At 44.8% G+C, this 24,037-nt stretch overlaps 15 protein-coding genes across 15 annotated transcripts; 7 read left to right on the top strand and 8 right to left on the bottom strand.

The window, feature by feature from the left end:
- Positions 1-141: 141 nt before the first annotated feature.
- CYBJADRAFT_174642 (uncharacterized protein) lies at positions 142-567 on the top strand (the record flags this gene model as incomplete). Its single annotated transcript, XM_020216607.1, has 1 exon — positions 142-567. The coding sequence occupies one exon, from the start codon at positions 142-144 to the stop codon at positions 565-567; it is 426 nt and encodes a 141-aa protein (XP_020069028.1).
- Positions 568-1,495: 928 nt separating this feature from the next.
- CYBJADRAFT_114019 (uncharacterized protein) lies at positions 1,496-1,762 on the bottom strand (the record flags this gene model as incomplete). Its single annotated transcript, XM_020212155.1, has 1 exon — positions 1,496-1,762. A coding segment is annotated over one exon (267 nt), but the record flags the coding sequence as incomplete, so codon positions are not given.
- A 388-nt stretch (positions 1,763-2,150) lies between these two features.
- Positions 2,151-3,060, top strand: NOP16 (Nop16p). The gene has a single exon (XM_020215598.1). The coding sequence runs from the start codon at positions 2,201-2,203 to the stop codon at positions 2,855-2,857; it is 657 nt and encodes a 218-aa protein (XP_020069026.1). The 5' UTR covers positions 2,151-2,200; the 3' UTR covers positions 2,858-3,060.
- On the bottom strand, positions 2,641-4,336 carry PMI40 (mannose-6-phosphate isomerase PMI40). The gene is made up of 2 exons (XM_020215597.1): positions 4,228-4,336; positions 2,641-4,169 (listed from the first exon to the last, which is right to left on the bottom strand). Exons 1-2 carry the CDS (start codon positions 4,256-4,258, stop codon positions 2,911-2,913), a joined length of 1,290 nt encoding a protein of 429 aa, XP_020069025.1. The 5' UTR covers positions 4,259-4,336; the 3' UTR covers positions 2,641-2,910.
- A 211-nt stretch (positions 4,337-4,547) lies between these two features.
- On the top strand, positions 4,548-5,347 carry CYBJADRAFT_169005 (uncharacterized protein). The gene has a single exon (XM_020215596.1). It carries the CDS (start codon positions 4,584-4,586, stop codon positions 5,139-5,141), a length of 558 nt encoding a protein of 185 aa, XP_020069024.1. The 5' UTR covers positions 4,548-4,583; the 3' UTR covers positions 5,142-5,347.
- Positions 5,247-5,586, bottom strand: CYBJADRAFT_169004 (uncharacterized protein; the record flags this gene model as incomplete). Its single annotated transcript, XM_020215595.1, has 1 exon — positions 5,247-5,586. A coding segment is annotated over exon 1 (224 nt), but the record flags the coding sequence as incomplete, so codon positions are not given.
- CYBJADRAFT_26396 (uncharacterized protein) lies at positions 5,345-6,242 on the bottom strand. Its single transcript, XM_020217614.1, has one exon. The coding sequence runs from the start codon at positions 6,135-6,137 to the stop codon at positions 5,547-5,549; it is 591 nt and encodes a 196-aa protein (XP_020069022.1). The 5' UTR covers positions 6,138-6,242; the 3' UTR covers positions 5,345-5,546.
- A 1,291-nt stretch (positions 6,243-7,533) lies between these two features.
- On the top strand, positions 7,534-8,194 carry NTF2 (Ran GTPase-binding protein NTF2). Its single transcript, XM_020215594.1, has 4 exons — positions 7,534-7,570; positions 7,636-7,656; positions 7,731-7,795; positions 7,862-8,194. Exons 1-4 carry the CDS (start codon positions 7,564-7,566, stop codon positions 8,144-8,146), a joined length of 378 nt encoding a protein of 125 aa, XP_020069021.1. The 5' UTR covers positions 7,534-7,563; the 3' UTR covers positions 8,147-8,194.
- Positions 8,195-8,440: 246 nt separating this feature from the next.
- On the top strand, positions 8,441-10,777 carry AIM21 (Aim21p; the record flags this gene model as incomplete). The annotated part of the gene is made up of 1 exon (XM_020213813.1): positions 8,441-10,777. The coding sequence occupies one exon, from the start codon at positions 8,441-8,443 to the stop codon at positions 10,775-10,777; it is 2,337 nt and encodes a 778-aa protein (XP_020069020.1).
- A 675-nt stretch (positions 10,778-11,452) lies between these two features.
- On the top strand, positions 11,453-12,673 carry GAS5 (1,3-beta-glucanosyltransferase; the record flags this gene model as incomplete). Its single annotated transcript, XM_020212050.1, has 1 exon — positions 11,453-12,673. A coding segment is annotated over one exon (1,221 nt), but the record flags the coding sequence as incomplete, so codon positions are not given.
- Positions 12,674-12,932: 259 nt separating this feature from the next.
- Positions 12,933-15,152, bottom strand: CYBJADRAFT_169000 (bZIP transcription factor). Its single transcript, XM_020215593.1, has one exon. It carries the CDS (start codon positions 14,926-14,928, stop codon positions 13,066-13,068), a length of 1,863 nt encoding a protein of 620 aa, XP_020069018.1. The 5' UTR covers positions 14,929-15,152; the 3' UTR covers positions 12,933-13,065.
- Positions 15,153-15,325: 173 nt separating this feature from the next.
- PET127 (Pet127p) lies at positions 15,326-17,744 on the top strand. Its single transcript, XM_020215592.1, has one exon. It carries the CDS (start codon positions 15,613-15,615, stop codon positions 17,584-17,586), a length of 1,974 nt encoding a protein of 657 aa, XP_020069017.1. The 5' UTR covers positions 15,326-15,612; the 3' UTR covers positions 17,587-17,744.
- ANY1 (Any1p) lies at positions 17,585-18,635 on the bottom strand. The gene has a single exon (XM_020215591.1). It carries the CDS (start codon positions 18,564-18,566, stop codon positions 17,652-17,654), a length of 915 nt encoding a protein of 304 aa, XP_020069016.1. The 5' UTR covers positions 18,567-18,635; the 3' UTR covers positions 17,585-17,651.
- Positions 18,636-18,868: 233 nt separating this feature from the next.
- Positions 18,869-20,156, bottom strand: YEA4 (Yea4p). The gene has a single exon (XM_020215590.1). The coding sequence runs from the start codon at positions 20,114-20,116 to the stop codon at positions 18,992-18,994; it is 1,125 nt and encodes a 374-aa protein (XP_020069015.1). The 5' UTR covers positions 20,117-20,156; the 3' UTR covers positions 18,869-18,991.
- Positions 20,157-20,414: 258 nt separating this feature from the next.
- EPS1 (protein disulfide isomerase EPS1) lies at positions 20,415-22,490 on the bottom strand (the record flags this gene model as incomplete). The annotated part of the gene is made up of 1 exon (XM_020213812.1): positions 20,415-22,490. One exon carries the CDS (start codon positions 22,488-22,490, stop codon positions 20,415-20,417), a length of 2,076 nt encoding a protein of 691 aa, XP_020069014.1.
- Between the last annotated feature and the right edge of the window lie 1,547 nt (positions 22,491-24,037).

The following is a 24,037-nucleotide window of genomic DNA, read 5'->3' as shown; positions in this document are numbered from 1 at the left end:
TTGTTTTGTTTTGTTATTGGTTCTCCCCGTTTTGGCCAAACAGAAGGGTGCCGCTGTTGTTGACAAACTTTCGCGGTGTACACACACACAAACCGTCCACCACAGCCAAAGGGACACACGCCATCACCACCATTTGTATATATGGATCCCATCTCTGATATACTTAGGAAGGATCCCGTAGCCTTGGACGAGTACCGTGAACTTCTCGAGAAGAAGAACTCCTCGAAGAGGGCGTATGATCAGTACGTCAGCAGAGTTGCGTCCAAGATTGATAACTATGAGGACGCTAGGCGGTATACGAAATGTGTACTACTGGCGCGGGAGGACTTCAAGCAGAGGATACGATCCCTGGTTGAGGAGCAAGAGCAGCTGATACAGAGGTGGGAGAAGAGTGGTGTGCAAGACGATGAGCAGTTGATGCAGGAGCTGGAACAGCTCTCGAAGAGAGCGCATGGCGACTTTGCGAGTATGAGGATACCTCTCTTTTGTCACGATTCCCATCGCTACAAGGGCATGAGTGTAGATAGGCGTCGTTTGATTAAGTATTTACAGGAGAGCGCTATATAATGTGAGTAGCCTGGAGACCCCGGATGGTTGTTATTCATATGCTTATCTTTGACAATACACAAGACATCCGATGTACTATGATGTACTCTTCTCGTTCTCACACTGACCTCTCAAAACCCACACAGTGAACACGTACTTCCCCAGATCCACGCACACTCCAAGCCGACGCACACTGTGTATAGCACCACCAAGACCGGACTACCCGTTTCGATGCCCTGCCCAAAATCGGTCTTCAAAACGAAGCCCTAAAAAGATTGGGATGTTTGACCATATCGTTTGTTCCTAGGAACGGGTCCAGCCAAAGCACCTACTCCGCGTAAGAGTCCTGACGGTACTAGCCACAGTCAACAACAGCTACAAACAGAGTTGCAGCACAAAGGAAAGCACATATTCCCCGTGTGAGAGTCAGTCAATGTTGTCATAGTATCATCACCATGTTGTGAGAAAGAGGTGAAAAGTTTTTTAAGGCTTCTTCTGTCGGTGTTCCCGTCGCTGTGGAGCCCGTTTTATGGTTGACGCACTACTTTCTGTCCGAGGGCTTCCGGTGCTTGGACTTAATGAAGAGAAGAAGCTATGGAGATGAGCTTTTATAGATGGAATACAGGGCTATTGATGTCGTCAATCATTAAGTTCTCTTACGGTTGAAGATAAAAAGATAAAAAGAAAGGGAGAAAAAGAGGGAAGAAAGAAAACGGGAAAGATAAAGCAGAGTTGATTCAGCAGTCTGTTGTCAATGAGAGCTTCATAATCCCAGATCTGCAACCCCATTGATAAGAGCATCGCCATCTCCAGCATGTACAGGAGCAGAGTTCGAATTTTCGTGTGTGTGGGACGAATGGCCACCTCTCGATCTTCCACGGCCACCTCTGAATCTGCCTCGTCCACCTCTGAATCCAGTGCCTCTTCTACTGAACCCAGGTAAATTCGTTCTCTTTTGCATAACGCTCAATGGTCTTCCTTTGAAGTCTTGTCCACTTAACTCATCCACGGCTTTCAAAACACTGCTCTGGTCCTGGAATTCGACGTATGCATACCCCTTTGGATTCCCAGTAACTCTGTCGAAGAGTATTGTGACCCTATTGACAACGCCAATTGGCTTGAAAAATTCCTCCAATTCATCCGGTGAAGCATGGAATTCAACATTACGTACATACACGGATCTGGAGTCAACCTCCTGTTGCTTTGCCATCTCCTCAGGTGTTTTCCTGGAGGTATATGAGGTGTGTTGTTGTTGGGACACTGTTACATGTCCTTCTTCATAAGCTGCGGACCCATCTTGCGCAATCTGTTGGGCAATTTGCTCCTCTTGTTGTTGACGTAGAAGATTCTGGTTAGCAGAATCTTCTGTGTTGGCAATATTCTCAGTCATAGGTAGAAGGACAGCTCTGATTGTCTTGATAATTGCTCTTAAATTGGACCAAACAACTGTGTAAGTTCACCTGCTCCCTTTGTTTTGCATTTCCGAGTACTAGCCCACCCTCAAAATTGGGATTACCCGGCCTTGAGAAAAAACATAGAAAATATAGGTCACGTGCCTTATTCCTGAAATTTTTTTCTGTATCAAGCTCATCGCTTCTTTCTCACTTTCTTGTTGAAGGCTCTTTAGTGATAATTCTCATCAAACGAGTAAATAATGGGTTCTGTAAGACAAAGAAGGGCAAGAAAGACGAGTGTCCGCAAGGCAACAAGAAGAAACAAGGACAAACAGCGTAAAATAAACGTCGCCTCAAATCCAATCATCGCAGCCAATTGGGATTATTCACAGACTCTTACACAGAACTACAAGAGATTGGGATTGACTGCCAGATTAGGCTTGCCTTCTGGTGGTAAGGAGAAGAACTTGGATGCACCTGTGTTGAAGAAGTCACTCGGAGTCAAAGAAGATATTGCAAATGGTGATGATGTAGATGAATCAGAATTAAAACCTGAGCACATTCCAAAAGGTGAGGCTAGAATCATTAGAGACGAAGATGGGAACGTTGTTAAAGTGATATACGGTACCAAGACCGCATTGGACGAAGACTTAAAGCTTGTACAGGAACCTGAAGTTGAGCCTAAGACAAAGGTTGTCGAGCAGTTGGAACATTATGCCAAATGTGGAGTTACAAAAATTGAAAGAATTCAAAGTGATCGTGAATCAGCATGGATTCAGGCACTCTACGAGAAACATGGTGATGACTATGAAAAGATGAAATGGGATAAGAAGCTGAACATATATCAACAAAGTGCTGGTGATTTGAAGAGAAGAATTACCAAATGGAAGAAGAAAAATAATATTGTTGCACATTAGTCTAGTATAAAAATCATCTAAAGAGAGAGAAAGAACTAGTAGAGAAACTCAAATCATTCAACCTCTGCAAATGCTCTATAAGATGTAAAGTCCTTGTCATTGGTGGCAAGTTCAATTTCGACATTTGGTGCGATGAAGTAGTTAAATCCTGGCTCTGCATCCAATTCTTTACCTTGGAACTTGATTAAACCTTTACCCTTTGTAACGATAAGAATACTTGGACCTTCAAAGCCACTGAATTTCCGAACACCGGTAGATGTGTTGAAGGTTGTCTGCAAGACGGCAAATTCTTCAATTGGAGGGTTGAACAATTTGGATTCACCATCTCCAGAGGATCTCTCAAACGTTTGGGCAACCATTTTCTGCTTCTCAACGTCATCGTACGAATACGTCAACATTTCAACCAAATTCTTAACGTCTTTAAACTTTGGTGTGAAGCCTGCTCTCACGACGTTATCAGATGCGGCCATACATTCAATGATATCACCAGAGATGTATGCATGCGGGTCCTTAGCTTGAAGGAACATTGCCTCACCAGCGTTCAATTGACAGTGGTTCAACAACAAACAGCCACAGAACAAGCCAACATCCTTAGGGAACTGTTCGTTCATTCTCAGAATTAAATCTGGTAGCTCCGGTTTATTGAACAATTGTGGTGAAGATTTGGCCCTTTCAACCAAAGACACTGACTCTTTAGCGATTTGGTCATCTGAGGCGTTCATAATTTTACCGAAAACTGCTTGTAACAGCTCTCTGTTTGTCTTGTCCTCTTGAGAACCGAGCTTTGCATCAGTTACAATACCGTTGACGAATTTGGACGCAACATCCTCGCCAACGATGTTGATCAACTCTGGAATCTTCTGCAACTCATCTGCAATTTCTTCCAAAGGTTTGAACCCGCAGAAGCCTTCAAATGGGGTGACTGCGATCGCCATCTCTGGCTTATGGTTATCATCCGGATAGTTTTTTGGATCGTTGGCATGGAGCACTTTGGCCAATGACTTATCCGGATGAGCCTGGATACTCAAAACCTTTCTAATGGACAACACTTTGAACAAGAACGGCAACTCATTGGTCGAGCTGTACTTTGAAATGATAGCGTCCCCCAACAGTTCCTTTGGGTCTGACGCGATAACCTCTCTCAAGGACGTTTCGTCTGACAGTCTCTTCGATGGCACCTTTGGATGCGTTCCCATCCACAACTCAGCATAAGGCTTCGATTCATCAACAACAACGCTGGCGTTAGAGTTGCGCGCAAACTGTGCAACAGCTGATGACGATCCCAACTTCCCCCAGTCGTAGTTCTGATAACCTATAAAGAAACGTTAGTAAGGGAGGTAAAAGAGCGGGAAACAGCGACAAAGACTCACCTGAGTCCAATCTAAACACCTTTTCAACCATGTTTGAAGCGCAAGGAATACAAAAGATAAACAAAAGTAGTATTAATTTAGCCGCCGATAGCTTTGTTGGTGATTTGTTGACGTTGCAGTTGGCCTATTTTCTTCTTTTTCGCGTCAGCCTTTTTTTGCTTCTTTTGTGTCCGTCAAAAAGGGAGCCAAAAACAGAATTAGCCGCCGAATTCAGATGAGTTTTTCCGTGCGACACGCGAGCTGCGCACGTTTTTTGTATTGCCGTTTTTCTTGTTGTTGTTGTTGTTGTTGTTGTTGTTGTTGTTTATCAAATTTTGGCAAACTCAGCGCGTGGACGGCGTGTGGAGGAAACCAGCATGGAATTGGTGGATTGGATAGAAACAGAATCTGGGAACCGAATCTCCAAGCACGCACTGATCCATGGGTCTGACCACATTTTGATCGCAGGCAATACGACAATCTCTGCGAAGGTTGAACTCCATGGCGACAAGCCGCTGGTGCAGGGGAGTACTAACGCTATCCAACTAGGTAAATTCTGCTATTTGGACGAAGGGGTTGTTATATCGCCTCCACTGTGTACAGGTTCCCGTCACAAGATCTGCAAGATTGGGTCGTACACGATGATTGGCCGTGGCACCATTGTTGAAAGCGCTAACGTTGGTAACCGTGTTGTCATTGGGCCCAACTGTAAGCTACACAAGTCCAGTACTATTTATGATTGCGTCGTCATTAAACCGAATACCATTGTCCCTGAGAATTATACCATTCCGCCGTTTTCCATAGTGTCATCGTCCAAGAGCCCCGGTGGTGTGCTAAGAGTGGAGCACTTGCCGGAATCTTATAAGAAAGTTGTTGAGTTGAACAGCAAGCTAAGCTACATCAACAGCCAATTTATCCCCTCTGACACGCCATAACCAGAGGCTCCACTTGTCGGTAGTATGAGATAGCGAACATTCAGCGCTGAAAGCTCTAAATACCGCTCAATCGCACTTACATTCTCCACACAGACGAGATCTGACTTATTCAATAGTAACAACAACTTCATCTTCTTTCCAGCTTCTGGAGAGACTTCTTGATCAAGTTGTAAATTTGTCAGTATGCTTTTAACGCGGTCCAAGTACTCCACTGAAAGCTTTGCAGAATCCATAACAAATATTATGCTGTTGACGCCGTACAAGAAGTTATGGTAGTTGGAAATGGCAATATCATTCGAAAGACTGATGATCTCCAGCTCGGTGTCCATATAGTTTATACTCTCCATAAGGGCTTTTCCCCCATGCTTGTTAGTAACTATCTCTCTATTCGATCTCCATATGGCTTTAAAACAACTTACATCTTTTACCGCTCTGCTCTGTTCCAATCAGCAACGCAACTTGCTCGCTCTTCTTCCTCTTGTTGAAAATACTCAATGGGTTTCTGGCAAATTTAGTGGGAGATGACGGTTGCAGTACATGGATCTTTGGTCCTCTGGTTATGGTGCAGTTTGTGGATTCGCTATCGGTATGTGGCTCGTCGCTGGACGCTGTTGAGTTCGAATTCGTACTAGAAGTGCGATCAGTACGACTTGTCATGTTGGTCCAAGTACGGTGGAGTTTGAACATTCTCCGGTGCGCTGGTGGATTGAAGTAATTATATGTGCAGAAACACAACAACCAACAAAAGCTGAGAGAGCCAGGCCAGTGTTCTAGGATATGGGGGTGAAGCACACTTATAAATGTGTCGTGGAACTTGCTCCCTTTCTGGAATGTCTCACTATTCTTCTCATAGCCAGCATACTTTTTTTCTTTCTTTTTCGGGCCTGAATTAATTAAATTCTCCCCCTGACTATGGCTTACCACTGCCTTAGTGAAGGGCGTACACTGTGCAAGTTCTGGAATGATTTGCAGATGCCTCGATAAGCCCGAACGCATGTAATTTCCACCAAATATGGGGGCATGGCAAATTACATTGAACAATGTACAGTTTGTGCGTTCAATTGAGAGTTACAATAGAAAATAGAAGGTTATCGGCTTTCTCTGAATACAAGCGCAAGTACGCACTATAGTCTGTCGTGACTCGAATGGGATTGGCCAATTGGCTCATTTGGAGTCTAGACTTTAGAAGTATCGGCGAGGCTGTCTCAAGCGTCAATGTTTAACGCTGGAATTTGAGACAGATCACCGTCTTGTGAGTGTTGATGATACTTGAACGCATGGAGTCCAAAAGAAGCTTCCCTAGGTGGCAGCGCATGTGATTGGGCACATTTGACGATAAATAGGAAGTTAGAGCTTAAACCAAGGCTGTGAATCTCAGCGTCCAACAACTGCCCCCAATTGTGTATCAAAGATGTGTTGTAAAACATGCTGGCTGGGCCCGAGAGCCCGTGACGTACCTCGCTAAGGAAGACAAGAAAAGTTGGCTGCAGCAATTCCAGAAAACCTGTGCAATTGGCCCAACACGTATAAACTGTGCGGGCTACTTTACATAAAGGCAGCGTCTGCATATCAGTGGTTTTATCGGCTACGAATAGGTCAAGGCCCATTTCCCATCATCTGGGAATGTCCTTGCGCCACGAGTGTTTCCCTTTTCCCCTGTTGACTTATTCCAATGGTTGATGAAACGAGGCTGCCCTTACATGCTGGTATTCCAACAAGCTGGGTAAAAAATTATTCGAACCCGGGAAATGGGGAATTCGTTGATGTGCTGCACATTCCATGAATTATTGACGGAACACTGTTCCATAGCCAACCTATGTGTGATCAGCGAGGTGTGGTGAATTGAATTGATGTGTAGGCGAAAACGTACGTATGCGTGGTGGTACTTATACATGGCCGCGCTTGAACAGCGATACAGCCCACAAGTGAACACCTTTCTCGTGTAGATCCTCAACTTATGTCATACGTTGGTACACATGAGTTCTCGGACAGATCTCTGGGTAGCTTGAATGGGAGATCGAAGCTTAACGTAAAGCGAAATACGCTCTCAAAGTGTCGTGGATAAAGGCCTCTTCTTTTTCATTTCGCCCCGTCCTTCATTTTCATTAAGCCACTGTTGAAACCTTGGATGTGTTTTTCTTTTACCCGTTTTATGCTGGAAATTGATCTCTAAAACGAAAAAGGCACAAATGTCCGAAATTGGGTTCTCAAACGAAAATTTGCACTTTTCGTCAACTTTCCGCAAATGCTAAACGATATGCTTATGTAATCAGAACTGGCAAAAGACACACCAAGCCGGGTAACACTTTCAATTGCGATGAAGTAAAAAAAACACAGAGAGGGAAAACAAAACAAACCCAACTGGCGATGAGAAACTTTTCACTCTCCCTCCATTACAACCTCAAGAACATCTGTTAACGACATGTCTGGTAAGTTGGATATCACCATACCCCATATTGTTCTCCATGCGGAATACTAACCATACATTTCACAGTTGATTTCAACACCCTCGCTCGTATGTGATTGTTGCGGCACTCCCTCTCCGTCCCTCGCTCTCGCTGTGTTCCCACTAACATTGAACCCATAAAGAACAATTCACCGAATTCTACTACAACCAGTTCGACTCTGACAGAAGCCAACTGGGTAACCTCTACGTAAGTATTTCCGCTCACCAGTGCGGTGTTCGTGTCTAGTGTGTATTTGCTAACATACGCCTCTAGAGGGACCAATCCATGCTCACCTTTGAAACATCACAAGTCCAAGGTGCTAAGGATATCGTTGAGAAGTTGACCTCGTTGCCATTCCAGAAAGTTGGCCACAGAATCACCACCCTCGACGCCCAACCTGCCTCCCCTAACGGTGACGTCTTGGTGATGGTCACCGGTGAGTTGCTCATTGATGAGGAGCAAAACCCACAGCGTTACTCCCAAGTGTTCCACTTGATCCCAGATGGCGCTTCCTACTACGTCTTCAACGACATCTTCCGTCTCAACTACGGTTCTTAGACATGGCGCTGCGTATGTCTCTGCTGTTTAGCTAGTGAATACACACACTTAGATAATTCAAACTTTTAGAAGGCTGTAGTTTGACCAGAATGAAAGTATAGCTGGCATTTCGATGTTTACACATCCAGCACACACAGGGTGAGGCTACTGCGCCTTTCCAGCATGATGCCACTTACCCCTAAAAAACTACAAAAACCCCCATGATGCCGGTGTTCACACCAAACACACACAACAGCCACGGATACAAGCCAATAATCACAATCGCCAGGATCTACAATCACTACTACGACAACAATGACTTCGTTACAGGATATCATCTCTGCTAAGCAGGAGAAGGATGTTGAGTCGGATAACGATTCCTTTGCAGAGGCTGACGCTATCCCCGTTGTGCCAAACAGACCAGCCAGATCAAAGAAGAGTGAAGCGGTTCCGCAAGCGGAGGCCGCTGTTCCTACGCCACCAGTGCCTCAGAGGCCTAAGAAGCGTTCCACTGAAGAGTTCAACAGTGCTTCGGTGCCGGTGATTCCTCAAAGGCCTCTGAAGAAAGAGGTGGGACCGATTGTCGTTCAGGAGGAGGACTCCGATTTAAACGAGGAGGTTGAGCCTGACAAAGTTAATGACAACAAGGATATAGATGACAACCTGTTAAGACCCGACTACAATGAAAGAGAAGCGCAGATTGAGGCCATAACCAGTGATGCAGAGTCGATTGCTGAATTGGATGAATATGATGACGAAGATGACGAAGATGATGAGGGAAATGAAGGGGAAGAACTTGCGCCAGATCCTAGAACAAGTAGACCGAATAATGGAGAGGAGGAACCTTTCCCTTCACCAAGTGCAGATGATTTCATCACAAGGGTGGATGATGAGTTGGAAGAGTTGAAGCTCATGACGAGTAAACGTGACCCTGATGTGTCAACTCCTGAAGTTCCTCAACATCATCCTCATGTGCCGCATCATAGACCTATTGGGAACATTGATCCAAAGGTCATGGCTCGTACTTGCACGTCTGATTTGAGAAACGAGGTTGAGGAGTTGTACAGTTCACATCATGCTTGTCGTGAATCAGCACCTGGTACACCAGCTTCTGGGATTATTCATCTTCAACGCTCTCAAAATGTTCCAAAGAGACCAGCAATTGCTACTGCATTAGCTGCTTCGAGTCTCCGCCGTACTGGCACCGATGAGTTAAGGGAAGAAGTTACTGAATTGTACAGCTCAAAGCACGTGTGTGGTGACTCTGCTATTGCTACACCTTTGGATACACCATTGAGAAAGGACAGTGCCGTTTTCTTTAACCAAAGCAGTGGAAGTCAAGTTGATGTTTCCTCCAGTGGTAAAGAAGAAGAATCGGCCCCTACGGTGGAACCAGTGGTGCCAAAGAGACCTTCAAAATCCAAACAAGTATTAGAAGAAGTGGTTTCAGAAAAGCAACCACGCGAAAAGATACCTGAAGATGAAGCATCAAAACCATTTCCAGATGAGCCTATAGTTCCTCAAAGACCAACCAAGTCGGAACCTGTCGTTCCAAAGAGGCCTTCCAAACCTGTTCCAGAGGAAGAGCCAGTTGTACCAGAAAGACCTGTTTCAGCTGTACCTGAGCTCACAACGGAACCTAAGATCGAACAGAAGACAACGGATGAACCTTCCATCCCTGAACGCCCAAAGGCTAAAGGTCCACCAGCGATTCCAAAGAAGCCTTCTTCCAAGATTGCCGCTTTCCAAGAGATGTTGCGTAAGAACCAAGAGCGTGAACAGATGGAAATTCAACATAGACCTTCTTCCACTAGAAGATCTGTTGCCAATGACGATTCTCAGAACAATGACGATGAAGAACCTACCACTCAAACGCGTTCTACCTTCAAGAAGAACCTCAATGGGTTATTTGCACTTCCAGGCATGGCTCTGCCTGGTATGAAACCACCAAGTGTTTTATCAAATGAAGCCAAAGATGAAGCTGATGAGGAGTCTGCAGAACCCGTGGCTAATGATGCAAGAAGGGCTAGGGCAAGGGGTCCCAGAGGTAAGAGACTGCCAAAGAGTGCAAGTGAGAAAGTGGAAATTGTCGATAGAAGAGTCATCAACGTCACTGACGTCTGGTCTACTGGGTGTGAGAGTGAGGGCTATGTGCTGAACAAGGAAGAGGATAAGAAGTCCAGAGACACGCCTGTTGTTGAAGAGCTCGATGTCGAAGACATCCCAGTGGAGAAGGTGCAAACGGAGGAGTTTGTTGAGGAGCCTATCGATGACCTCGCTGATGATGCTGAAGAGGAAGCTGAAGAGTTTCAAGAAGTTTCAACGCCTGCTGAGAATGACGAAGACATCACAGATACCGAGGAGACCATCTCCGTGTCAACGTCAGACATCACCACTACAACAACAACAACCAAGAATCGCACCGGGACCTCACAGCAACCTTCAGAGGAGAAGCACTCGTCGTCCACAGTGGGAGGAGAGACATCTCGCCAAGACGGTGATGTCAGCGTGGCGCAAGACACCGCTGAGCCTACAGTTGTCGAACCTACAGTGTCTGAGCCTTCTATTCCTCACAGCGACGGTGCCGGAAGCGACCAGTCTGACCTGGAGTCCTTCCACGACGCTGCAAATGTCGACGAGCTGAGGGAGTGAAGGCTCGACGGCTGTATGACCACGAACGATGGAGACAGACAAGAAGTATGCTCGCACGCATTTGTAAGGAGCAGAAGCAATCTAAAACGTCGCTGAATCTTTTACGTAGGCCAAGACACCCGCCATGTGGCTCAGCAACATGGTTTCAGCCAGTGCACCATCCCATAAACCTGTACACCTTTATATATTTGTGACAATTATTGTGCTGTTTAACATCAAATGAGTACTAAACGAGCTCACAGAGAGAGCAAGCGTCGGTACGAAACGGGGAAAAAGCCGCCGATCTGTTGACATTTGCCACCGCGTCTTTTGGGCTTTTGCTGTGCGTTTTTCCTTGTTTTCGTTTTTTTTCGGGGGGTCCGCCCGCGCCGTTACGCGCACGCGTTTGTTTACGCTTTGAAATTTTTTTCCATTACCGAGGCAACTGTTCTTTTTTGTGCTTCGGGACTTGTGGCCGGCATTTTATATACGGATAAATTCTCTTTTCTCATTTACTCTTCCTTGTTGTTGTGATTCGTCGTCTTCATCTTCGTCTTCATCTTCTTGCTTTACGACAGGGACATCAAAAGGGCCTGCAGAAGTACTCACTCGCTCCACTCCGTTTCGCCCTCCTTGCTCGCCATACAAAGCTACACAGACAACATGAAGCTCTCCATTGCTGTCCTATCACTCGCTGCTACGTCCATCGCTTCCCTCGCACCAATAGAAGTGCGTGGGAATGCCTTTTGGAACTCTGATACCGGTGACCGTTTCTACATCCGTGGTGTCGACTACCAGCCTAGAAACAACGGTACGTTGGTCGATCCGCTGGGCATAGAGGAGATCTGTCTCCGTGACGTTGAATACTTCAAAGAGCTCGGTTTGAACACCATCAGAGTGTACACCGTTGATAACTCTTTGAACCATTCGACCTGTATGCAGGCCTTGGATGACGCTGGCATTTACCTGATCTTGGACGTGAACACTCCAGAGGCATCTATCTCAAGGTACGATCCGTCATGTTCCTACAACGCCCAGTACTTGCAGGCAGTCTTCTCTACGGTTGATGCGTTTGCCAAATACGATAACGTGTTGGGGTTCTTTGCTGGTAATGAGGTTATCAACGATATCGAGAACACAACAGCTGCTGCCCCTTACGTCAAGGCTGTGGTGCGTGATCTGAAACAGTACATGAAGTCCCAGGACTACAGAGCCATTCCTGTTGGATATTCCGCTGCAGATGTCTCGTCAAACGTCTTCCAGACAGCTGAATACTTCAACTGTGGTGATGATGAAGATGCAAGAATCGACATGCTTGGTGTCAACGATTACTCATGGTGTGGCCAGTCATCCTACGTGGTTTCCGGTTACAAGGAAAAGGTACAGAAATACACCGGCTACTCTGTTCCAATCTTCTTTTCTGAATACGGTTGTAACACCGTTGGTACTTCAAGACTGTTCACGGAGGTTGGTACTATATATTCAACACTGATGACAAGTGTCTTCTCTGGTGGCCTGGTCTACGAGTACTCAGAGGAGAGTAACAACTATGGTTTGGTTGAGATCGACGACAATGGAAACCTTACCATTCTCACAGATTTCACCAACTTGCAATCCCAACTCAACGATACCTCTGACCCAACGGGTGATGGTGGTTATGCAGCCTCTAATTCCATCTCTACCTGTCCAACTTATGAGGCTGGTATTTGGGAAGTTGAAGATAACACCATTCCAGATACCCCATCGGCTGCATCAGTGTTCTTCTCATCTGGTGCAGGCCAACCTCTAGGAACTGACATTGGAAACACACAATGGGGTTGCTACGCTGATGATGATGACGAGGATGAATCTTCTTCTTCGGACTCCTCATCTGAATCTTCTACAGGCTCGTCAAGTTCCTCTTCTTCATCTGATGCCTTCAGCTCAACAGTTGCGACAGCTTCCTCCTCTGCATCCAAGTCATCTTCTGACTCAGCTCCAAATTCCATTCAAGTACCGACTATTTTCAACATCTTGTACTCATTTGGTAACGGCAATTTGATCTCGATGCTCTTTACAACATTGCTGCTTTCTTCTGGGCTTGTTGTCTTTGCCATTTGATCACATTATCGTTTACTGAGATTGCATGAATTTACAACTGAGAAGTTAGAATCAAGAATATAATAAACAATTATAAGAACTAATATGCAATTGCAGTATATGTAAACCCTTCATTCCTCTCCTCCCAAAGAGACACCCTTTAATATACAGTATGTCCTTTGAATCTAATTGTTCCAGCCAATTAAACAACAACAGCTCCTTGCAAAGACTCAGTTATACAAACGTCTATCCAGTTCACGCAAGACATTGGCAACACTTTGAACTTCAACCTGCATTCCTCTAGTAGTCAGTTTACCAACAAGGGTACTAAAATCAACAGAATGGAACCCTTTGTGTCTGCTGAGAGTCTTATAGGCATCTGCGCATGGAATGTATATCCCCTTCCCTGCCTGTGAAGAATCCGTTGAATTGGCATTTAGATTCGAAATGACACCATCATTGGCAGATGACATCGCACCAACTTTTTGAACCATGGAATTCAGCTCCTCATCCTGTACTGTAACCAATGGGGATGAAACCTTTGAAGAGTGTGTCGATACAGGTGGCGAAACCGGTGATCTGTTCTCCTCTGAAATGCTTGACTTCGTGGTGGAGTTTGAGCCAGTTTCCTCCCCTTCAGCTTTAGATGCAATTGTTGTACAAAACAACGTCGACATTGGATCCAACTGGCACTGTGTACATGTACCAGGGTTACCTGTGCATCCAAGCTTCTTCTCTCCTGGCTCGCTTTGCTGTTGCCGTTGTGGTTGCTGTTCCGACGGTGGTCTTGTAATCTCCACAGAGGGACCAGGGTGTAATACTGGCAATTTGTTTATCGAACTAACACTCGAGTGACGAGAAATCGGTGGTAAAGTCGATTCAGCCTTCATCATCTGCATGGAAGCCTTCCTACTACTGTTTTGCAATTCAGTGATTGCATTTGCAGCTTCTTTAGCAGCCTCACGACAAACGCAGGGAGAATCATCAGAACAAAATCCACATTGCTCCATTGGAGATTCAAAGTCCCTATCCGTGATGTTTTCGAGTACTTTAGAGAACTCTCTGGATTCTTCGTCGTTCGAGTTGGCCTGTTGTCGCTCTTGTTTAATTCTTTTGAACTTTGGCATAGGTTTTGGTTTGCCCTTTGCAAACTTGGCTGTGTAGTCAACTTCGACAAAGTCCTCTTGCTTGCGCTTTAACGACACGGCAGCCATTGGCTTGAACGATTCAAACTGTTTCAGTTGCTGTTGATGCTGATCCATAGATAGCCGTGGAGGTTCAGTTCTAAGACCAACTTTGGCACAGATACAATCATCCTTTTCACATGCTCCACAGTCACCCAGATCGCTTGATAGCGAAGTCTTTGTAGAGGGCTGTGATTCCATAGGAGACCGTGTGGACTCAGTCGGTGACGGATTTGAAGCCGGCTGGATTGCTTGACCAGGCTGTGAGATGATGCCATTCCCTTGTGATCGCTGTCTTTGTTGTTGTTGCTGTTGCTGTTGCTGTTGCTGAGGGAATCTGTATTCCTGATTCACACCTTGTGAAGGCTTGAAGTAGTTCAATGGAGAAGGTGCACTCACAGTCCCATTGGAGTAAACAGCTGGAGAAGGTGCACTGCTCGAAGATATGTTGTTCGGTGTTGAGGCTGCTTGTGCCTGTACTGTCTGCTTCAGAGATGCAAAGTCGGCCTTCATGTCGCTCAGCGCCTTCATCAGGTACTTGTTCTCCATCTGCAATTTCCCCAGTGTATTCTTATAGTTCATCTCCTTCACCTCCTTGTCCTTCTCCACCTCGCTGAGCTTGGCCTCCAGCTCAGCAACCCTTGTTGCCCTTCTCTCCCTAAAGGCCCTCTGCGCAGCTCGGTTCTGAGCCTTGCGCTTGGTAGCAGGCGTGTCTGCGCTTGGTTTCCTGCCAGGCTTGGGCCTTGGGGGCAATACCCACTCCTTGGACGTTACAATCTTCGTTATGGGCTGCTGAGCCAGCGGTTTCAGCGCAACGTTGCCCGTACTACCACCATGACCTGGTGTTGGCCCCGTTACCGGCGATGGAACATTTGATCCCGGCGATGGCGCGATTGGTGTAGTAGCCATATCTCTCTCTCTCTCTGCCTAGCGTGCTTTCTCCTCAAGCTCCGTTGGTCTGACCAGCCTTTTTCCAATGAAAACCTCTCGTGGTGAGCTGCTCAACACACAGTGATGGCAAACTGTGCACTGCTAAAACTTTTTCTATTAATTATGCGGTGTTTGCCGTATAATTCGTATGCTTAACCAAGCGGGCAGAGCAAAAAAAAATGGGTGTGAAATTTCGGCCTCCCTTAAGCTGGCCCCTATTCGTTTTTGCCTTTATGGGCCACTACCTTCTATTCGGAATCCCTTTGGAATGTGCTGCTGTTGGTGAAGAAGCCAAATAGTCGCTGTTTATCACAGTTGTTTGCCCTGAGCAGGTGAGTTTCTGGTTCCTGTTTCGTTTCCAAGCAGAAGGTGATGTGGTGAAGAGGAAATCTAACCAATCAACAAATGTGTCTTTTGTTGCGGAAGAGAGCCGGAGGAAAAAAGTTATCTGAAAAATCTCTGACAACCCGGGCGCCTGTGGTGATTTTTATCTTTTCGATCTTGGTCGACGGAGAGGGGTTACCCGGACCCGGAAACACCCGGACACCCACACCCGGACATCTTCACACCCGGACACCAGCATACCCGATGAGCTCTTCGAGACGTAGATCTCTACTGCTCTGACCCATTCCCCTTCCCATTCTCCGTCTTGAAGCACTGTCCATGAGGTTTCTCAGGTTTAAACATTCATCCTCGGTCCCAGAGAAACTCGAAAGCATAGTTGCAAAGGGGTTTGAACGGCTTTCCAAATCCTTAGCGCGTGGTTCGAATACCCAAGTACATGGGAACCGTTCAACCACTTCAACCACAGCGTCGAATAACGGTAAACGCCAGTCCAGTCGGCGTGGAACCCACGATTCCGATAGACGAGTTCCACATGACCTCAGGCTAGACCATGGAAATGGAAGATATGGATTCTTTAGGCCGAGTTCCCAGCCGATGGAGTTTGATTCCATAGCCAAATCATCAACGCTTTACCAAGGGACATTGGACGCACCAGGCCAGTTCCAATATACCACATTACAAGTGCCAGGCCAATCAGATATCCCTAAACTACAACATAAACTCTCAAGAGTGCTGTTCTCTCCAGGTGTACATTATCTACAAGATCCACGAACCCAGGTTTACAACTTTAACCCATATCTACAGGATATCATGCCAGTGGATCAGTTTGACTTCGATGCCATTTCCACTTTTGTTACTGCTTCTAAAGATGAGACGTTGACTGCATTGGCGCAAGCAAACGGCTTGAAGTACTATGCATCAACAAGTTCAATGACTGGTGCCCTATCTCAATTGCATTTTCTGTTATCAAATTTCAGACCAGTGAGTCTGCTGGATTTCTCAAGGCAGCAGCCTGAAACTTTGGGCAAGATGACCAAAGGTGCTAGACTACCTGCGACTATGATACTGAGAAACCGTAATGGCTGTTATGCCATAGACTCTGACAAATCAAGCGATCGTGAAATTGTACTGTCATTATTAGGACATTCATTGGAGAGGTTCCTCACAAAGACTCCTCAAGAGTATGAATTATACAAGAAAAGACCACAGGAGAGAATGGAAAAGATCAAAGAGGTCAATACTTATCATTATGCCAAGTCGGGCCCGTTTCTAATGCGTTCACAGTTGGATTGCCATGACGACCGTCTACTGGGGACTGGGACATTTGATCTGAAGACAAGGGCAGTTGCAGCTGTTCGTCATGACCTGGCTCATGCGGAGAAGAACCTCACAGGATACTCCATTGTGAAGACAAAGGGAAGGTTCGAATCGTTCGAAAGAGAACTATTAGAATTGTCACGGTCAACGATGCTCAAATACTCGTTACAGGCCAGAATAGGTAATATGGATGGTATTTTCATAGCATACCATAACATATCGAAGATGTTTGGATTCCAATACTTACCGTTGAGTAAGATGGATGAAATATTACACTCTTTTGGTCTTCCTGCAATCGATTACATGGATCAAAAGAGGTCATTGAATGATACGGTGGAGAATCTATCTACAAAGATGGCCAATGAAGAGTTTATCCTGTCCCTAGAAATTTGGGATAAAGTTCTCAGTTATATAACCAATGAGCTACCCAACACTTCTTTCAGATTGATCATGCACACTGTACCTATCTCCAAGTTTGAAAGCAAATTGAGAGTCATAGCCACCAGAATTTCAGACGAAGAGGTTGAGACGCTACAGAAATCAGGTGAAAAGCTTCAAAAATTACTCGCAAACGCATCCACTGAAGAACACAGTGAGATTGTTCGTTACCATGTGAAGGAGATTATGAAGTTGAACCAGTCTTTGCGCCATTCCCCGGTTGGTATTGAAGTGCAAGTTAAATCCACGATCAACGACATCGTTATCCGTGAACGCCATCCCGTCTTCGAACACATGGATGATTGCTGGAAAGTCGGTGTCAAACTCACACAGATGAATACCGCACAAGCCATTGAAGTCTACAATACTTGCCTGAGTGAAAAGATGAACATTTTGATGAACCAAACTCTCTTAAAGACCGACGAGGACGCATCGTCGTTAATGAAAGTGTTGAGGCTACTTGGAGAGAATAGAATGCATGAGGATAAGAATACAACAGCTACTGCAAAGGGGAAAGTCATTTGGAATGACGAATGAATATCTATATATGCTGAGAAAACATTTATGTACATAGTTTTTATATACACTATCTATAAAGAGGGTTAGACATGCGTGACTGCTGATTGAAGATCCCTCATCTCCAGAGACTCTTGCTCTGGCTCATAGTAATACTTGAAATAGACGTACTGGAAAGCAATGTAAAAGTCCAACGACATTTGGAAAACAGCAAAGATTAGAAATATAGCACTGATGTTCTTTGCACCGTACATTAGGTAACTAATCTTTGTGAAGTCACCGCACAGCCACGAAACCAGGAGAATCATCTTGAACCCTTCAACTGATTTGAGGTTATTCAACAACAAGATTTGAGGTAGGGGCAATAGAGACTCAATGAATAGTCCAACGGTTCCCAAGACACCACCAAACATCGTGGACTTTTGCATCAAGAATGTCAAAATAGTTATCACAGCCCAAAATTTTATTAGAAACCCCCAATATGGGGTTTCTGAGTTCCATTGCCAGAATTTTTTATATCTTCTAAAACTTGGATCAAAATACCGTACAAAGTGTACAAATAACGTAACAAACACCTCTCGGGTAAATACGGGAGCTGTTTGTAAGTTCAGTTTCTTGGTTGTGTATTCTACCCACAGGTTTTTCAAATCATTTGTCAATGGCGGGCCTTGAACCAGGATATCTGCATCATAACTTCTTGGTCGGTATACTAGGCTCACTTTGAGTAAAAGCACTTGGATAACAACCATCACTATGCTCTGTCGGAGCAACGCAATCTCATAGGGGATGATGAAGTAGTACGCAATTCTAAGAGTCGACGCAATAATCATTGTAGCGCAGATGTCAATACTGAACCCGAGAGACGACTCTTTCCTGTAAATTGAGAGGATCGTGGAGCCGTACGAGAACAGTGGAGTAAAACTGATAAAGTTACCAGCAATGATTTCTACCGAGAGCCATTCTGGTAAGTAGAATTGGTTTATCTTATCTGTGAGTGACATTAAATGACGTTTATGCAGTTATCCACAGTATTCTGAGGGTGGTGATGGTGTTCGTATGCTAAAGGGCAAATATCCTAGGATTTAACGTTTTGTTTTTGGATTTCCCGTTCATTTGTCCCAAAATTGTTCTACGAAACGCGATGAGGCTTGCGTTCTGTTTTTGTTTGTAGGCTTGGGACAAATCAGTGGAGGACTGATCGTTTAACTTAATGTCCAGTGTGTTTTTTTTTCTTTTTTTGGCATGTGCAGCGCACCACCAAGAATGTTAAAGAATCATGAAAGTCTCGGTTAACATCACTACTTGTCAAGGTTGACTCTATCCATTGACGCATCTAGAGCTAAACTCAAATACGTCTCGATTTGATTTTTCTAAATGTCTTGTACACCTATGAACTCCGGACATGTACGCAGGTGGTACTAAAAGTTTAAGCGGTACGTTTGTCTGATGGTCCCTGGTCAACTGTAAATGAGGACATCTCAACTTCACCGCGTTCTGTGGCCAGGGGCTTTGCAGGTGGCCTTGATCCATACGAGTAGAGAAAGGCGCCGATAAACACGAGTGCGGCACCAAAGGATCCGGTGACACTTAAACGGTTGTTAAAGAGCATCATACTCAACAGCAGGGACACAAACTTTCTCAACAACAGCACAACGGCAACAGTCAACGCTGTCGTACTACCAGCGAGCATGTTGGCACCACGGACACAGAAAAACTGGGTGAGGACGTTGAGCAAAAGGTATGCAATTTGCTGTGGAATATGGAACAAGCCCAAGATGTCAAACGTCTCTGGGTACTCCAGCAAACCTTTGAACTCTGAAACGATACGGTTGGAGACAAATAAGAAAATTGGCAGCCCCAAGAGATGAGAGTAGAAAACGTTCTCTTGCCAATGCTTACCATAAAGTCTATATGTCTCCTCGTTGTATAATCCCATTAAAGCCATTAAAATGGCTGAGATGAAAAGGACACCGATACCTGTGAGGAAGAACAAATCATCTGTGATCAAGCTGAAGAACCCCTTGCTGGCTTCCTCGGCAGGGTCCACAATCTCGCTTCTCTTCATGAACAACTCCTTGTCTTTGTATAGAGTTGTAATGATAGCGCCAACCGTCAGTAGCACTGCGCTGAATATCTGAGTCCAGTTATACCTCTTGCCAGCAACAAGATACCCAATCACCATCACAACAGCGGCCCCCGAAGATCTAAAGATGAGATGAATAGGCACCGAAACGTTGAAATTGAATGCAACGTTGTTCAACAGGGAAATCAAAAAGAACATGATGATCGTAACAGACCATCTCTTGAAGGGAACATGGTTCTGTTTGATGTAGAAAGGAGGTCTTGTCTTATCGAAGAAGTGGATGTAACCTTCCAAGGCAATGAACAAGAACTGTGTAAACGTGACAACTGTTCCAGCATCCTTGTTGTGGGTAACAATCTTTTCAAGTGTGAACATGTTGGAACAGCATCCTCCAAAGATCAGCGCAATGACAGTGATCCATTCCTTGATCGCCAGCTGAGACACAGCACTTGCTTTTGACTGAGACATTGGCCCGTGGTGTCTTTGTTCTTCTTGTTGTCCCGGTTTTCAAATGACACCAAGTCGATAAAGTTAAAATCCCTTGGCTAGTTTTGTCCTTTTTTGTCCTCGTGATTTTTCTTCCGTTGATGAAGGACCTGTGCGAGAATTACACGCTCAAATTCAGGCGGTCGGTTTGGGTATTGGACACACGCTAATTTCATGATTCAAATTAAAAGAAAGGCGGACAAAAGAATGCATGGTGTGCATCAAATTATACCTCTGTTTGGCTTACTAAATACAGGGATTTATATCGACGGTGTGTGGTTTATTCCTTCTTCGCATCCGGAATCCCAAGGATCCCACGGTTATCTTTCAGTTTTCTTCTAAAGTGCAGATGGAACAGTTTCCATCTTGGTCTCTTGAAGATGAAAACCAACAACACAATCACTGAAAATACCGTCCATCTGTTGAAGATTGTGTCCAGTAAGCTATCTGCCCATCTCAAGCTTGGTCCAAACAAAGAATGGCGTTTGATGGCACGTAGTTTACCATTTGTAAGACCACGCAGAGTAGTCAGAGTGTGTGTCAAGGGCGTTCTCGATACTCTGACGTTCAGTGGCTCACCATGAGAATCCTCTTCGTAGTAGACCTCTCTGATCATATCAATTATGATGACATCTCCGGCTTCGTGTTCGATCTCGTTGACGTTGCACCCAATCGTCTGGATGAACTCCTTGTGCTTGTTCAAGTCGAGCCAGCCAAGGGTGAGATCACCCCCTTGTTCATAAGGGATTGCTCTTGCCTCCACGTCGTTGATCTTTCTAGCAGAGGCTTTGTTGGCTTTCAGCTTTGTCAAAGCTTCTTCCTTCTTCTTACGCGCGGCCTCCACTTTATGGAATCGATCTTCATCTTTCAAAGTTGTATATTCATGAGCACCCACAAGAAATTCTTTTTGATATTGAAGGTTAGCGTCATCATTCGTGGTTGGGTCCAACAGCAAAAGAGCAAAATATTCATTATGATCTGGCCCATTGACAAAGGCCCTATATGTATCGCTGTTGAATTCCATATATGGAGGAGCAGATTGGTCATTGATCCAGTCAATTACCCTATACTGGTCCCTTATGTCACTTGGTGCAAAGCTCTGGAACACTTTAGGCATTTGTAAGACATTCTGAAATGCGATGAGCGTTGGTAGAGTGGTAGCAAGTTCAAATTCAATTCTATCATCTCCAGGTATAACATCAGATGGATCATCAGGTGCAGCCCTGGTGAAATCTTTCTTATCTTCAAACAGCTTATAAACACCTTTCTTCTGAACTCTAGCCAAGTTCATTAACCTTGAATCGTTGCTCTTGTAGAGGCGAACAGTTGGTAGTTTTGATAGAGGTTCTATCAAATAAGGCAAAAGATCCCAATCCTCCTGCGTTGTCGTGAGGTCGTCGTAGTAGTACACTATACTAGTTTCGGCTTCAGTGGGGAAATCGAACAATCCTGGTAAGCGTGATGGAATCTTTTCAACCATGCTGGTGATATCAACGTAAGGTGGATTCGCAGCTTGTAAAGTTCTTTCTGCAAAATCCCTGATATCCTTGACACTAAAGTCGAATTTATCTTCGTCAAGCTTGATAAACTGGGCAATTGGCATGTTTGGTAACATGATGGCAACATGTGGCTTTTGCAAATCAAACCCCAATCCAGTACAAATCTTCCTATTGTTCAAACAGTTGAAATGACCTGCATTGAAACCAAGTGTCTCCACTTGGTTCGAAACAACAGCCCATGTTCTTTGTAAATCAACGCACAGCTCATCAAAAGGCGTATCGTACTTGTCAATTTCGTACTTGTCGAGGTCCTCTAGGGTGTAACTTGGCCAGAACGAAACCAAGTAGGGGCTTTCATGTTCATTTCCCAGCAGTTCAATCATCTGGTCTGTTGACAACAATTTTGATTTGGACTTCACTTGGAAGTTTGCATCGCCATGTTTAGCAGCACTATCACGCATGAACTTGATGAACGCCTCTTTCTTACGCTTAGCTGTTCTTGGATAGTCCTTGATGTAACCATCTGGTCCGTATAACTTCAGTGATGGATAACCAGTGATCTTGTGCTCATTACAGAGATCACCACTAGCAACACAGTCAACTTGGGCCATCCCTATTCCTAAATTCTCACCCTCTTCGTGAAATGCCTCCCATGTCTTCTCCCAAACAGGTGCCAAATGTTTACAATGGACACAATAGGGTGAAAAGAACTCCACCAGGTGCAATCCATGGCTCAACCTAGGCTTGAATGTGTCCACAGTTAATGGAGCAGGGAACCCTGCAGGTTGGTCTTCCTCTGCTGATACAACTGCGTTGAGTATCACCGTAAGGTGTATCAGAGCAGTACGTATAAACATTCCTCACAATTGTACTATAGCCAAAGGTGGTTAACCTGAAGTTCTGAACACTTGTACAGTTCAAGCTCTGTTTTTTTTCGGGGTTTCCTCACCCAAATTTTCCGGCATATCAACATTTGTCTCGGGGGTTTATTTGCTCGATATCGTAAAACCTTCCAGGACCATCTTGCGTTCGCTCTGTCCTGGTTCTTGTGCGTCATGGTCGAGATTATGACCAAGGGGAAATGAATGGCCCACAGGTCATGCTCCGTTGAATTTTCAAGAGACAAAGAGAACTATCAATTTTGATTGTTGGAGATGATTCTCTTCCAGGTGAACACAGGTACTTCTTTCTGTACGTCACCGCGCCTGAATTTTTGACAACGGGTGTTTAGGTGAATTTAGACACATTCCGTGGTTGCATAGAGCATTCCTAAAAGTCGTCTAGGGTCTCAGGCACTGAAGGCACGTTACTTATATAACCATTTACTGGTGAAGCATGTCTTTGAGACGTTCCAGGTTATTTCTGATATAAGCATTGCTTCAGACACCATTCATGAGCCTGCGTCTAATCCACCTATGATTGTCCAAGCAGGTTGAACCAACAACCCCTCCTTCGAAAACGCCGCAAACTTACAGCAAATCCAGCTGAGTGGCACATGGGTTGTTTAAGAATACGCTGGAGATTACAGTTTTCTACTCAAGATTTTTACGCGTTGTTATGGCGATGACTTACCACATGTTTATTTCTGTGATGACATGACTTCATAGCTCGTGATGAAACAAGTTGCGTTGTAACTTGAACGATTCGAAGATTGACGAATTTGATCCACTGATCGTGACATGAGCTTTCCAGCCCTTATGACTCATATCTATTACATGTGTGCAAGCTCAGGGTTGGTCGATCTCATAAATAAATCTTGAGATCGAACAGCGGGATAAGTAAACTTCGTCATTGACAACACGAACGCTTGCGGGCCCTTACATCGTCGATGAGCACAAATGTGATATTCGATCTTTGGATTAGGATTCGGAATTATCGCCTGATTATAGCAGCTGCAAAATTTGTTGTTGTTACAGCTTTGAATGCTGAACCCCGAAGAGCACACAAATCTAACGACGTAGGTAGGGTTGTAACTCTCTAACAATATTTGTTTTAAGGTTGTTTCAGTTGAGATGGTGCATCATTGCTGATCACATTAGTTGCCTCTTAAGGTATGTTATGGTATATGGTATGCAATTACCATGTATACCTTGACCTTATTCATTAACATTTAGGGCGTTGTCATCAGGGGGAGTATTCACCATCAATAATCGCTGAACCTTGATCCATTGTGTATTCCAAATGTTAATTACGAAAGCAGTTCGGTTACAGATTCACAGCGACACTGAGACAAATTATCTCAAAGGGGTAATATATCATGTGTTTGGGACAATACCAGCACCTATTGCTATTCTGATGACTGGTTTTTAACTGCCTTATTACCGCCTATGGGTTCTAGTCTAGCAAAACACACTATTGAATTCTGCTCCTTGATGAAACCTGAAATCATAGGAATATACACCTA

The sequence above is a fragment of the Cyberlindnera jadinii genome (assembly GCF_001661405.1).
Source record: "Cyberlindnera jadinii NRRL Y-1542 unplaced genomic scaffold CYBJAscaffold_13, whole genome shotgun sequence".
NCBI lineage: Eukaryota > Fungi > Ascomycota > Saccharomycetes > Phaffomycetales > Wickerhamomycetaceae > Williopsis > Williopsis jadinii.
The sequence above is the reverse complement of the archived record's forward strand: the minus strand, read 5'-3'. Positions and strand labels throughout refer to the sequence as shown.

Coding starts and splice junctions, on each gene's coding strand:
- CYBJADRAFT_169005 (XM_020215596.1), top strand. CDS start 4,584: ATGGAATTGGTGGATTGGATAGAAACAGAATCTGGGAACCGAATCTCC.
- CYBJADRAFT_169000 (XM_020215593.1), bottom strand. CDS start 14,928: ATGGCTACTACACCAATCGCGCCATCGCCGGGATCAAATGTTCCATCG.
- PMI40 (XM_020215597.1), bottom strand. CDS start 4,258: ATGGTTGAAAAGGTGTTTAGATTGGACTCAG. Junction 4,170..4,227: donor GGTGTTTAGATTGGACTCAG/GTGAGTCTTTGT, acceptor GTTTCTTTATAG/GTTATCAGAACTACGACTGG.
- NOP16 (XM_020215598.1), top strand. CDS start 2,201: ATGGGTTCTGTAAGACAAAGAAGGGCAAGAAAGACGAGTGTCCGCAAG.
- CYBJADRAFT_26396 (XM_020217614.1), bottom strand. CDS start 6,137: ATGCGTTCGGGCTTATCGAGGCATCTGCAAATCATTCCAGAACTTGCA.
- ANY1 (XM_020215591.1), bottom strand. CDS start 18,566: ATGTCACTCACAGATAAGATAAACCAATTCTACTTACCAGAATGGCTC.
- YEA4 (XM_020215590.1), bottom strand. CDS start 20,116: ATGTCTCAGTCAAAAGCAAGTGCTGTGTCTCAGCTGGCGATCAAGGAA.
- PET127 (XM_020215592.1), top strand. CDS start 15,613: ATGAGGTTTCTCAGGTTTAAACATTCATCCTCGGTCCCAGAGAAACTC.
- NTF2 (XM_020215594.1), top strand. Junction 7,657..7,730: donor TGATTTCAACACCCTCGCTC/GTATGTGATTGT, acceptor GAACCCATAAAG/AACAATTCACCGAATTCTAC. Junction 7,796..7,861: donor GCCAACTGGGTAACCTCTAC/GTAAGTATTTCC, acceptor ATACGCCTCTAG/AGGGACCAATCCATGCTCAC.